Source organism: Glycine max, chromosome 3 (genome assembly GCF_000004515.6).
Source record: "Glycine max cultivar Williams 82 chromosome 3, Glycine_max_v4.0, whole genome shotgun sequence".
In the NCBI taxonomy this organism is placed as follows: Eukaryota; Viridiplantae; Streptophyta; class Magnoliopsida; order Fabales; family Fabaceae; genus Glycine; species Glycine max.
The window spans coordinates 18,771,314-18,786,152 of record NC_016090.4 but is presented as its reverse complement, the minus strand read 5'-3'; the positions used below and the strand labels follow the sequence as shown (position 1 = coordinate 18,786,152).

Sequence of the window (14,839 nt, the reverse complement as noted above, 5' to 3'; positions counted from 1 at the left end):
TGTTGAGAAAAACAATGCCCCATTTGGATTAGACCAAGTGCTTCAACAAAGGAACAAAAAAAAAGGCCACAAAACGCGTTAAGCGGTGTAGAGGGCTGCCCCATGTGACAAGTATATGATGCATGTGACATGTTGCATCAGCAATGAGTTAATGTTGTGAAAGGAGAAACTATTTGAATAGAAGGGTACCTAAAACATCCAAATTGGGTTTGGAGACAAGGGGCAAGGAATGGGACAATGGACATAAAAGAGCATTGTGATGCGTAAAAAAGCACATGCACGGTCAAAGCATCATGTGCTTGCTCATGTCACTTGTCACCATTTAAAATTTTAACCCTTTTCCACTTTCAGCCCCTTTTCAACATGCAAAAAGCCAAAAAGTGTAGACCCTTGACACATTACATTTTACTTTAACGAGTAAATTATACTTCGTATTCCATAAGTTTTTCTCAAGTTACACGTCACATTATTATTTTTTTCCCTATCTAAAAATATTATCCTGATACCCTTTAATAAATTACACTACACCTCCTACAAAAGAGACAAATGAGGTAAATATAATGATTAAAAAATAGAGAGTGCTTGTATAATTATACGAAACCTCAAAGATGGTTAGTGTAATGTACTCTAGTTTAACCAGGAAAAGTTGATCTAGGAATTAGAATTTCCCTTACTTTTTTTTGCATAACACATGCCTATCAGTCTATTACATAGTGCTGATCATTAGGTTGGTTACCATGTGATTGCAAGGAGATTTAACAACCAACAAAAACAAAAGACTCTACAGCATTATGCATGTGGGATCAATGATGTAGGTAAAAGAGGGAATGGAAATTTTTCTATGGCACATGCTGATGGTGTATAGATAATTTAACCATGACATGGAATCTGAGCTGCAAAATGTTGAAATGCACAACCCAGTTTCAATTTCACTAGTACAAATTGGGGCGTACTAATTTGAATTAACAGGTGAATGTTTCAGACAACAAATCCTTCAAATTGAAGGTTGGTTGCAGCTTTTCCATCAGCAGCAATCTTTGCAGTGGATCCAATTTATACAGCAGAGGCTCCTATATCTATGCACCATTCATGGCAGAATCTGCATGGAGTGTATTGCCATCTTCCATGATCTTGCCATTCACTTGAGTTCTCTGCCTCTGAGCAAACCAAAACAACCATGTTATGTCCAAATCAAAGACAAAGACATGACATAAATGTAACAAGGGTAAGGACAAGTGCATTCAAAGTACCCAATCTGCAGGGTCTCCAGAATTCCCATTCAATAGCTTGTGGTTCTCCTCTTTGGTCCTATTGTCTTTATCTTTGGTGCTCAAAGGTAGCAAGGTTGCAGCTGCAATTGACCTGTCTGGTAATTCTGCAGAATAAAGTCAGAACAGCAGCAAACGGCAACCAAGTAAAGACAATAGCTATGTAATTAAGTGCATGTGACAAAATGTGCTAACCTGGCAATTTCTTGTCAATGAAAAACACCACCAAATTAACAGTGTACCTGCCAGCCATGGACCAAAAAGATCAGCACAAAAGCATAGGCCACAGTTTTCACATTACAAAGCAAAATATATGCTCATTACCAGGCAACAACTACATCAACCGTGTAATGTTTGCGAGATGCTACTATCAAAAGACTCTGAACCACAGCAAGCAACCACCCTAGCTGTTTTATTGACCTAGTGGTTCATCATATCAACAGTTACAAAATCAGAATTCAAATTTAAACACAACAGAATATGTGACAGGAAGGACTTAAAATGAGATGAATAATAAATGATGAATGCTACCAACATACTCCTTCTAACATAATTTCTTATTCGTTAAAATTTATCGAAAACTATTAAATCATGAGTGAGATGGAAGACATTTATAAGCCAATTTTACCTTCGAGTGCCATATTTCTGATACGTGAGCACAAAGACAAGAGTAAAGATCATGTGTGATGAGAATATCAAATCACCACATCCATAGACCACGCCACGCGGAACTGTACATATAATTGAAATGAGTGCCAAAACAAACACAAAGGCATCAAATATGAACACCTTCAATACTATAATGTATACTCACAATTAATCAAGAGCACTTCAAGGACAGTATCTGGACGGGGTAATGTGGCAAGTTTAGAACCCTGCATGATAATTTAAGTAGTCTAAAATTATAAGAATCTAAAAGATAAATAATAGAATATCTTGCATATATATGCTATTTACACTGATTAAAAGAATACTTAAACACATGTGACATGTTTTGCAAACACATTGTCAAACAATTGTACCTCACGGCAATGGTAGTTTGGACCCGGAAGTTGTGTAGAATAAAATGTGATTATGCGAAGAACTTGAGAAGCCTGCAGTACACAAATATGAAGTGAGAAAACTGGCATATTCCCATATACAGAATAGGCACTTAACTCTATCTGAAGCATTTAAATGGCCAGAAATATACTGTGATGACCATACAAGAGCAACGCATGATGACATCAGATATAATCAAAGTTACTCATGTTAGCATTAAAACCTGCATTTTATGCTTGAATCATCCTAATTCATTGATCTATCACCCTAAGAACTTATTTATTCAATTAGCATTTCCAAAAATTTAAACAATACTTATTAAATATGAGATAATGTGATCAACACTTACAACTAAGAATGCTAAAACCCTGCACCATATTAGAACTGTGTAGATCTTTCTGTTCTTCAATATGAATGGATGAAATGTCCACTGCAAAATCACATATCAAAGAATATATATGAAACTTCAGAAAAATAAATAAAGAAAAGAAAATTATATTTGCTTAAATGAGGAGATCACAAAAATAAGCCATACAGGCCAAAAGGGATTTTTGAAAAAGGAAAACAAGCCACTGAAACAGGGATAATGTTATGCAATATCAGAAAATATCAAGCAAAGATTTAACAGGAATAAAGCCACTGAATCAAGATTAAAATAATCCTTCACCAAATCTGCACAAAACCACTAAGAAGAAACTTCAAACCACAAAACTAAGAAATGATATTAGCTTTTATTTTATTTGTCGTTTTCTTTTTATTTTCCAACAAGTCATTCTCAATAGTCAGTACAAACACCTTGAGTGTAACTTTTCAAGCCTCACAAAGCCACAACGAATACAATATATAAGAGACTTAACAGTTTAGTATTCTGACTTCAAGGAAACACCAGAGGGTGGCAGTATAGCACACATTCATGATCAAGCCATATTTACCTTGAGAATTTATCACACCAAAAAAAAATGTTCATAGCAGAATATAGAATTGTCTCCACGAATTTTCATGTCATAGGTAGGCAAAATATAACCTATCACATAAAAGGTGGGCAGTAAAAAGGTAAATACTGACACAACACAGTAATACAGTTAATATATGAAAACTTTGACAGAGAACGGGAAGGGTGGATTCTTTTCTTACCAAGACAAACGATATAAAAATCATGGCAAACAGTGTTTCACTTATGTAAGCTTTGTCTTGCCCAAGCTCCTGTAATAACAGCACCAAGATTAAAAATTTCAAGGGCATTCTTATCATTCTATGTACTGGTTTTTCCAAGAGAGAGAAACGGGAATGACAATTACAAACCGGAAGAAGGAAGAATCCAACATCTTGTAGAGTAGGGCCAGGCCTATGTAAATAATGAACTCCTCGGGCAGCCAAACCATGTATATACTGTAGAGAAACAGTTAAAATTCAGACATCAAACATTGCAACAAATAGTATGTCAAGTATCCAAGTAAAACAATGTACTATACTGTGTTACACTTTATGCATACATAACATAGACAAGAATAGAAACACAGAAACATATACTTTACAAAAAATTGTCATTCTTATTTCTTTTCCATTGAACATTGGCCCTCAATATCTTCCCTCAACAACTAGCTGCAAACTATCAAATTAGTTTCCAATGATGGAAATGAAACATTTAATCCTCTTCCCAGAACCCAAAGTTTCACAGAGAAGTGAGGATAAGGTGAATTTTGTTTTTAAGATGGAAGAACAAATAACTTATCATCTAAAGCAAATCATCATAGTTGCAGAATATGACAAAAGATGCTTCGAGCAGTTACAAGTTCCTAAAATTCCCAAATTAAAACACTCAGACATCAACTCTGACACTTCATAATCGCTGACAAAATAAGCTTCGGTAATCAAAGCAAGTGATAGTAATAGTATGGTAACCCTCATGCAGAAACCAGAAACAAACAAAATAAAACAAAAGCAAGCAATTGTAGCACTAGCCACACCAACAAAAACCATGAACAAGAAAAACTGAACTCCATGTAGCATGCAAGTAAAGTTCCAATCCACCAACCATAAAACACTTTCAGAAAATTTCCCTCTCCCCATCAAAGGAAAACAAAAGGGACATTCCACACAAAAGGTAAAGCACAACTTGAGCGACCACACTCAGCCATTGCAAAAAGGTTGATCAAAAGAGGGGGGAAAAACCTGACAAACAAGACCAGCCAGAAGGTACTTCCAATTCTCAGCAAGGAGGTTGACCTCTGTAGTCGTCTCTGCACAAATTCTCTTCCATAGCTACACAAACACACACCAAACACCAAAATAAACATCAACACAAGAACACAAAAAAAGAAACAACAACACCAAGAGAGGGGGGGGGGGGGGGGGGGGGGGGGGGGGGGGGAAAAGCAACCTTTGAAGCCTCACGACCAATGTAAAACGACATGCTATTGTCCTTGATGTTGTCGTTGATGAGCTATGCGCGCAAGGAGCACTTCCATATTACTTCATAACCACACTGATGATAGAGTTAACATTGATTTGCCAATATGAACGATGCCCACATAGAATTAATCCCTTTTTAAACTTCCCACTATGCAAAACAGAAACTTTGGCCGAAATAAAACACACCCAGAAAGAAAAACGCAACAGGGTATCCGAATCCGAATCAGGAAGGGAAAAAGATCAGAATTTTGAGGTTGATCACAAACAGAACCGTGCCCCCAAATGAGAGGAATGATCACAAGAAGAAGGAAAAAAAATACAGAAGAGGTTTTGGTGGGAGAATAATCAATGGGGCAAATGGAATCGAGGCGCAATGGTCAAAAGGGGTTTTCGTTTCTCTCTCTATTTTCTCTCTCTGATTCTTCTTCTCTTTCTCGCAGTGTTTTTCTGACTGCTACGCACGCGAGATGAACACGGCGAGACAGTTGAGAAGAGAGTAGAAAATTATAAAGAGTGCCCCTATTTTTTATATTTCCAATCCAAACTATTTTAATCTTCTTCCTTTAATTTACACAAAAAATGATAATAATAATAATAATTCCTAAAAAAATACTATAATTCTTTCCATTTTAAAAATAATTCTAATAAATTGTTAGACTGTCATCCACTAAAGATTATATATGATAAATTTATTATTTTTAATTAATTACTTTAAAAGTAATTTTTCTCATAATTTTTTATTAGTTAATAATATAAAAATATTTACATGAAAAAAGTTGTGTTCATCTGTTACCTAAAAAAAAGTTGGGTTCATATGTATTATTTTATTTGCTATTTAAGATAATACACATATTTTAAGAAAATAATTAAGTAAACCATTTTTATGATAAAATAATTTAGGGAGTGTATTGGATAAGGATTTTAAAAAACTATTTTGGCAAAAAAAAAATCTTGTAAATCGTAAAGATTATATAGTAATATTATAACTTATCAGATTTATTTACAAGACTTTTATGATAGTTTAAATTTTAATGAATTTATATTATAAGAATTTAAATGACTTGAAAAGATTTTATAAATTTATAAGATTTGAAAGGACTGTGTGAATTTTTAAAAATATATTCAAAATTATAAGAGTTGGTGAAAAAAATAATAAGAAATGATGAGGTTTGGATAAATAAAAGTAAATCTAATATAATTTTTTTAACCTTTTAATTGTTATATTGATTCTAGTTTTATATCCTCCTATATTAATATTTATGATAATAACATTTTTTCATTCTCACTTTTGGATTTAAACAATAGATTTAAAATCATACATTGATTTTTTAATTTTTTTTAATTATTACAATTAGTTTTTGATAGATCTAATGATGTGTTAAAATGAAGTCTAATAATAAACATATACTAAAAGGAAGGGAATAGTGAGGGTGAAAAATTGTTAGGAGGGCTACTAAATTATGTGGATGAAAAAAATTAAGGATGACAATCATAAAAATATTCCGTCGAATAGGCGATGGGAATAGTTAGTATAAGAAAAATATGATAAACTTTAATTTAAGTTAGACAACAAAGGAAAAAGTACATAAGAGAAGAATATATTTGATATTTTTTATTCCAAAAAAATAAAAGAAATCTTGAATAATATTAGAAAAAGAAGAGGAGACGTGTAATGAGAGAAAAAAATATTTGATAATCAATAAAAAAAAGAAAGAAAAAAGTCTAACAAAATCTCAAGGGTTTGGATAAAATTATTTGATAGATGCTCTATACTAAAAAGTCTTATTAAATCCATCAAAATCTTTTTTAAAAAAATTTATCAAAATTTATATATTTTTTAAATCGAAAGACTTTTTATAAGTTATAAAAATCTTAATTGAATACCATCAAATTTTATTGTCTTTTTTAAAAAATCTTAATTGAATATCATAAGACTTATTTATACTATTTTAAAATCTTAATTAAATAACACAAAATTTTTTTATTAAAAAAAATCCTTTGAAATCCTAATCAAATACTCTCCCTTATCTTACTAAAATATTTTTACTAACAACAATGTATAATTTTTTTAAAGAACTATAGTGTATAGTTAGAAATATACTTTTATTAGTGTATTTAATATTGGAGAATATTAATAAAAAAAATTAAGATTTTCTTAATGTTTTATACTCAAAAATAATTTGAGATAAAAAATGATAAATAAAATGAAATTTTTTTCATTATTTATTGATACGAAATATTTATCATTGATGATAATAATTTCCATAGAAAAAATTCACTTAACTTTTAATAAAATCTCCTTTTTTTTAATTAAACTTGTATTCACAACATTTGGTTTAAATTTGAGAAAAGAGTGTAAGATACATTTACATAATTTTTAGAAAATAAATGAGAGTATACTAGTTATTTTCATAATAATCATCTATCTATAACAATAATGAAAGAAATATCCCATTTTAATTTATATCTTTAATTTACCTTTTTTTAGAAGAATTTTGAATTTACCTATTTTGCCATTTATCCCTTTCTCTCTCCTATTTTATGTTTTATTTCCAAAAGAATATTCTGTTCAAGTAGGTAATGTCTGTCTTTCTATTTTTAAAATCAAATAATAAATTCATGTTTTTTATTTGAGTAATAAGTAATAACAATAATAAAAGGAATATCTCATTTTAATTTATAGCAAAAAAAATCGCATTTTAATTACCTATTTAGCCATTTCTCCCTTTCTTTCTCCCTTTTTACGCCTTATTTCCAAAAAAAACAAAGTGTGCCTATAATACATTCATGTTTTTATAATAATAATAATAATAATAATAATAATAATAATAATAATAATAAACTTTGCCTTGACGCCAACCTTTTATCTCTTGCTGAGGCTGTTACCACCAAAATGAGTGAATAAGACCAAATCCACAAAAACAAATAGAATCTTCTAGCTTTTGAAACAATCAGCACTGCTAGTTAATTAATTATTAATTAAATAAATTAAAATGAAATCCTCGCTGTTATGTTTTTATCTGGAAAAAAAAATCAGTAACAGTGACCCGATTAGGATGGGATTCGGTGAGAATTGACTTGAGAATTGAGACAGCAAGAGCCAATTAGGCTAGAGAACTGCTAAAAAGAAAGTAGGAACACTCTTTAACATATTTTTTATTAATTAAAATTGATTGAAAATTATAAATTTAAGAGAATTATTAAATAAAATATAAAATTTACTAAATTTTGTAATTTTTTAAAAAAAATTAAAAAATAAAAAATATAGTATTGAACATGTTTCTAACATTCCTCATCAGGCTACGATGAATCTGCCTTGGAGGCGCAAGGCTTGCGTTTTCCTCTAACAAAATTTAAATAAAATAAGAATAATATTATATTTTTCTATAAATTATCCTCTTACTTTGTAAAGAAAATGTTAAATATAAATATGTTGTAGAAAAATTTAGAATTATTTATAAAATAATCATAGCAACGTCTTTTACTTTATTTTTTTTCTTTTTAGAATATTTTTATATATTTCTTGTTAGAGTTTAATTGTTCACACGCTTTCGGTGTAAAGAAATTTATATTATTATCTAGGTTGAAATATGTGTTTTTAAGTGTTGGTTTTTATATTTTTAAATTAATGAAATTTGTCTCGCCACTTTATTAATCAGTGATGAAGTATTGGGTAGATACTACCCTAAACACGAGGTGTTAGACACAAGTAAAAATTTAACACCTCATTAAAATATTATAAATTAATTGAAAATAACATAATTTTTTTAAAAAATGTACTTCTTCTCTTCTTCTTTTTCCTTTTTTTTTTCTCTGGTTTAACCGAGATGTCTCTATCATCTCAAGATATTGTTGTTCGTGGTGTCCCTAGCTTTCATCTTCCCTCACTGTGCGATTTCAAAGATCTAAATTTTTCTGGTGGCAGTGTTAATGTTCGCACAACGAGCGGCGGCCTCCGATGAAGCGTAACCTTTCACCACCTCTTGTTTAAAGATCTGCATTTTCCTGTGGTGAAGTCGGTATTAATGTCTTCCGCACACCGAGTAACGGCCTCCTATGAAGCGTTACAACAAGTGTAACGATTATTGGGTTTCTATACAAAAAATATACAAATTCTGAACCTATCATTAACAACACAAATCAATCTCACCAACCTCAAAATCTACGGTAATCCAAAGAAAAAAGCATCAGACGCTGGCATTATATTTAGGATAGAGAAGAGTGTACTTTATTAGCTATGGTTCTTTCAAGTATGCTAACTCGGACGGAGCATTACAGCTAGCCACAGTTCACTATTTGCCTCTGGGGTGAGGTTCAGTTGCATTTTGGGGAGAAGATAGAATAGAAGAAAAACGGTTTTTATTATTTTATTATTCTCTTATTTTTAATTTTTGATGTGTTGTCACCTTTTAATGGTGTGATATATAAGGAAATGTGTATGCAAGACTTTCTCTTATTAGACTTATAAAAAATTCATGCAGATATTATTTTAATGCAAGAAAATGGAAGAAACTTTAAACAATTCATATATTTATATTTTTATTATAACTTAATTATTATTCTAATAAAATAATTAACATAATTAATATTCTTCAATAGTAATATTCTTTAATGTTTCAATTCTTCTCCTCTTCACTTCTCCATTTTTTAATACATCAATTTTCAATTTTTCTTAACATTTTAGTACACCATTTTAGATTTTTTTCTACTTTTACTTTCCCGCCTATCCATTGAACTTTTTCACTTCCCTAGATTTACTACTTCTAACCTCCTCTTTTTCCCTTCTTCACACCCTTCTTTCTTTTCTTTGTTAGACCTCCCCAACTTTCACTTTCCTCATTTTCTTTCTCTTTTTTTTTTCACCACGCCACATCCCAATTTCTTTTCTTTTCTTCATCATGGCACCACCATCACACCACGATCATCGTGGTTTGTATTTTAGATGGTTGTATTTTTTTATATATATGAGATGATTGTGTTTTTTGATTTGTATTATGAGATGAGATGTGTTGATTGTTCTTTTTTTCATTGTTTTTTCTCTTTTTTTTTTACATGGGTGGTTGATGTTGGATAATAATATTTTATCGTTAAGCACAAATTTCTTATATAAGATGCTTTTTTTTTAAGAAATTTGTTCCACTACGAAGACACTCTCCACTAGACAGTCTCTTCACGAAATTATATCTTCAAGTGGAGGAACTAGGTAAGAACCCCATGCTGAAAATGCTCTTAGTGACCATGATGAATGCAATAAATGATTTGATTTGTGACAATATGAAATACTACTATAATTTATGATAGTTTTGAATCCTTAGAACTTACATTTATAATTTCTTTAAAATTTTAACATTTTATTAAATAGTCTTTTACCACTACAAAATGATCATATTGCATAGATCTCAATTGGCCATATTCTTCACTACCTCAATCCTAAACCTTGACCTCCCACCAATCTCTTTCACCTTTTTTTTTCTTTGCAAAAAGAAGAAAAAAGAAGGGAAAAATATTATACTAAAAACAAAATTTGTAGTCCCAAAAAAGGAAACCCTCATATAGCCTTAATGTCATAGACTCATAATGACCCTCACATTACAACAATGAAGAGTTTGTCATAGTGGCCCTGAGGATCACATCCTTCAAGTCAAAATGGTGCAAGATGTGCAATCCTTTCTTTGAAGCCAACATCAATCTAAGACTTAAAAGCCACAACCTATAATTAACAATCCTCAAAAGTTCAAATGTTCCTAAGACCAAAACACCCGATAAGCAAATTTTAGATTAAACATAAGGAAGATGTCATCACAACAACACATGCAAAAAGCTCAAATCCATGTAATCGATGGTGCCACTAACAATTGTGCTCATACATCTTTGTGAGCATCATAAAGGTGGAGTCCTTGTTCAATTGAGGATGGAGAAGAAAGGTTGGTGAAGCTTCTCTCAAACATTGCAATTAGGGTGAGGATGGAGGACTTGAAATAGAGGACTAAACTAGTTCCCCAACCATTTGTGACTATAGTCATTGATCAAAGAAGTGCTTGATGGTGTCATTAACAATTGTGCTTATATGTCTTTGTGAGCATTGTGGAGATGAAGTCTCCTATTCAAGTTGAGGATGGAGAAGAGAGGTTGGTAAGCTTCTCAAATACACACCAATTTGGGTGAGGATGGATGACTTGGAATAGAGGACTAAACTAGTTCACCAATTATTTGCGACTATAGTCTTGATCATAGAGGCACCAATGTTCTCTTTCACCTTAATTGAATTCATCAATCTTGCATGGAGGACCAAGATCCTACAACTATGACCATTATAGTGACATTGATTCCACAAAGCTTGGTAAACCCTAGCTTCTCCATCACCAACTCACTATTGAATTTTGTTTTCGATGTTATGGAAATTTTTAGAGATATGCAATGGTTTTGTAGTGGTCATCTTCAGTGGAGGAAGAAGAATCAAGTGGAAAAGAAATTAAGATTGAGTTAAGAGTTTGAATGAGAGGGAGAAAGGTTATAGGGATTTAATCTTTAAGTTTGGTTCATTGTGGAGAAATAAAAGGAAAAGGGCGGGGGATTTGCTTCATCTTTCATTCACACTCCAAATAGCAATGATGAAAGAGATTAAGGTTTAGGATTGAGTTAGGGAAGAAAGAGGTGATTAGGTTAAGAAGGGGGCAATTGGGTTCTCTAAAGTAGGATCATTTTGTGGTGGCAAAAAAAAAATGTTAATAATTAAGTTTTAAGAAATTGCGAATGCAAGTTTTAAGGGTTCAAAATCGTCAAAAATTGTATTTTAGACCACAAATCAAAAGCATTAGCAAACTTTTTGCCATGTCAATATGAATGTGTATGATCATTATAGAAGCTAGTAGATGTGACTAAATTCTCAGATTTTGGGAAAAAAATAAAAGAATAAATTCATCAATTTAAAAATATAAGGACTAAAATCAAATTTTAATGAACGTATAAATACCAAAAACACATTTTGTCCTATTAACTAATTACTTAAAAAATGCTTTTTTATATATCTTTAAAATACTCTATCCATCCCTTTTTATAAGACCTTTTCAACTAATTCGCACTCCTTAAAAAATAGTTAATTTAGTTAATCAGATTAAATTTATTAACTATTTGCATTGTTCTTCCAAATTTACCCTTTAAGTTTTTTTGAAATTATTTATCTCTCTATTTTTACTTAATTGCTTCCCACATAATTAATTAAATTTAGAGAATGTATAAAACAAATGTTCCAAGACAAAATAATTAATGTAGATGAGTGAATTCTCCAATCTTAGTAAGGGAGAGAAATTAATAGAGTAAATACAAATATCACAAGAAGGGGGAATGAATTGTGATCTTAAAAACTTTTTAAGCTTTTATCGAAGAAAACAAAGTTATTGTCTGAAAAATTTTGTAAAACAAATAACGGATTTTTACAAAAACTTTCAAATGATGAAATACAAACTTTGCAATGAGAAACAATTTTTAAGCAAAAAAACAAATTCAAATCCTAAATTAGTTTAAACGAGAGGAAAGTAGAAAGATAAACAAACAAAAAGATTTATACTGATTTGTTTCAACCATAGAGATTACGTCGAGTTCTTGCTAAACCACCAAGAGTTCATTAACTTCTCAAAGTCATAAGTATTTTGTCACAGACCGCTTTTGGCTTTATAAATCAAACTCTACCCCAAGCTTGATGCAACCCAGTAGTCTTTGTCCTAGCAAACCACTCTTGGCTTTATACAAATCAAACAATTTTGTTGTTTGTTTACACAATGACTAACTTTTAAGTGTCTTATAGACGAATGTACAATATCAACACTTAATATTTTCTCTTAATATGTTCAAAGTGTTTTGAGAGTTTTTTTTAGAACTATATAGAAAATTTAGAGAATATTTTTTACACAAAGTATATGAATGTTTGCGCGTAGGTTCGTAACTTCATTTCTTCAAAGCTTCTAGTATTTATAGGCATTCATCTTTAAGTATTCATTGTCTCACTAGATGAATTTCTTCACTTAAACTTGCGTCTGATGCTTATGGTTGTTGGACAATTTAATGTTTGCATTAAATGCACGTCCTTCCTCATGTAATGAAACCACTCTGATTGGCTTTCATGTAGGACACTTCCGCAGAAAACCACTTCCTTTTGGCCAGAGCAAGCATGTCATAACAAAGTGCGTTTCTTTTGATGCTTGTTTGCCAATTTTAGAACTTAAATTTCATTTATTCTTTATAGAATTCAACATATCCTAAAATAATATTTTTGCAAAATGAATCTCAGACACAAATAAATAAATGAAATCTTAAATGTCATTTGACATATGTTATATCAAATCATGACTTTAAACTTATTTTTGTTTGATGGTTCAGATGCAGGATCACGAAACATGATCTGATATAGCATAAGACACAATTTTTAACATTTATAATTATTTTCATTTAACCAAAATAATTAGGGATCTTAATTTGCCTCAAGACACAAAAGTCTTTTGACTTAACAAAGAGTTACTTTAATTAATTTCTAGCATTTATTATTTTTTTTTTCAATTTTTTAAATAATTTACAAGTACTTTAAGGAAAATTAATTAATGTATCTAAAAATTAAAAAAAAATTATAAAAATGGACAAATAATTTCTTAAAAAAAATCTTATAAGAACAAACCAGAGGGAGTATTTAATCCATAAATTTATCACAAATAATAGTTTGTAATTTAATGACACCCCATATATTCTAATTAACTTTTTACTATTACATCTGTAATAAATATATGCATTGAATTTTAGTCCAAATAAAATGAATTAGTAATATAACAAAATGAATTAGTTGATATAAATATTTTTATAAATATTAATTTTTCTTTATTAATGAAATAAAAAATATTTTATTAAAAATTTAGAATTTAATTTTTATATATTGTTAATATAAAAATTTACATTATCAATCAATTTGAAATAATAATAAATATAATTTTAAAAAAGTTATTTTAAAAATTAATAAATTTATCATATTATTAGTAAACAAATATTTACTAAAAAATATTAAGTATTTTTATTAATATTATTTAAATACTTATGAACAAGAAATTAAGAAAGGATAAAGTTAGCATAAAATAACATAATAAAAAGTGATAAAAAAGAAAATAAAAAAACAATTTTCAAATCTCAATGTCTCACTCCCTCCCTCGTTTTGTTTGGGAATTTAAATTTTGAAAAGTGACAGGGGAAGAACGTGCAAGTTTTTAACTCGAGGACGAGAAAATCTTCAGATTGAAAAGAACGATACACCCACGAGAGAGGAGGAGCATGACACGTGGCGAAAGATTGAAAAGGGAATCCAAAGAATCTACGATCTATCAACCGAATGAAAATAAGCACGGAAATGGCAACAGTAGCGAGTGGGAAGAGAGGCACTGTCAGTGGAGTGGTGAATTTCAAACGTACTAACTAAAATATTATGTGCTACAACTACTATTATACCAGCTTTTAATTTCTTAATAAAAAAAAGTGTTATTCATGGTATAAATTTTTTAATATAGTGATTCAATTATAATTTATTATATATAATAAATTTAAAATAACATTTAAAATTATTTATATTATTAGTACATATACATTAAACTAAAAAAAATATGCATAGTTTTTAATTTGGAAATTAATAATTTGTTAAAATATATTTTTTATTTTTATAAATATAAAAATATATAGAATTTATTTCTGTAAAATTTTAAGTATATTTTTTCATCATCATAAAATTAAAATGTGTCATTTTCAAACCTAGAACAATACTTAAATATTCAAACCTGCATGTATTATTTTTTTTTCATCGATTATATGTATGAAATATGTAAAGAAAACATTATATTTATATTGATTGTATGCATAGAGGGTGTAAAATACCATTATAGTAGCTTTAGCTTTGCCCAAACTTATGTCCAAACTAAAAAGTGACATATTTTAATTTTGTAAGTATGTAAACTTATACTACAAGTTTCAGGAGAATAAATTTTGAACATTTCTATACGTATGAAGACGTAATTTATGTTTTAGCCATAATGATATATGCACTAGTATCTTGGATGCATTTCTTTTTCCCATGAAAGTGGTGCAGACGA

The 14,839-nt window shown here is 29.9% G+C and overlaps 1 protein-coding gene across 2 annotated transcripts; it reads right to left on the bottom strand.

Annotated features, from left to right (window-relative positions):
- Positions 1–652: 652 nt before the first annotated feature.
- Positions 653–5,228, bottom strand: LOC100815011 (phosphatidylinositol:ceramide inositolphosphotransferase 1). Of its 2 annotated transcripts, XM_003520898.5 has the most exons (12): positions 4,690–5,225; positions 4,482–4,571; positions 3,612–3,698; positions 3,444–3,512; positions 2,659–2,739; positions 2,291–2,362; positions 2,083–2,143; positions 1,897–1,999; positions 1,593–1,688; positions 1,464–1,510; positions 1,251–1,375; positions 653–1,157 (listed from the first exon to the last, which is right to left on the bottom strand). In XM_003520898.5, the coding sequence occupies exons 1-12, from the start codon at positions 4,720–4,722 to the stop codon at positions 1,077–1,079; spliced, it is 945 nt and encodes a 314-aa protein (XP_003520946.1). In that variant the 5' UTR covers positions 4,723–5,225; the 3' UTR covers positions 653–1,076. The 2 variants fall into 2 exon arrangements, with proteins under 2 accessions (XP_003520946.1, XP_040869781.1); XM_041013847.1 differs by having other exon boundaries at positions 3,444–3,698; positions 4,690–5,228.
- Between the last annotated feature and the right edge of the window lie 9,611 nt (positions 5,229–14,839).

Excerpts from the sequence above, each read along its gene's own strand:
- LOC100815011 (XM_041013847.1), bottom strand. The coding sequence starts at position 4,722 with ATGTCGTTTTACATTGGTCGTGAGGCTTCAAAG. Across the intron at positions 2,000-2,082 it reads TGAAGTGCTCTTGATTAATT|TTCCGCGTGGCGTGGTCTAT; the intron begins GTGAGTATACAT and ends TTATATGTACAG. Across the intron at positions 1,158-1,250 it reads CTGGAGACCCTGCAGATTGG|AGGCAGAGAACTCAAGTGAA; the intron begins GTACTTTGAATG and ends TGGTTTGCTCAG.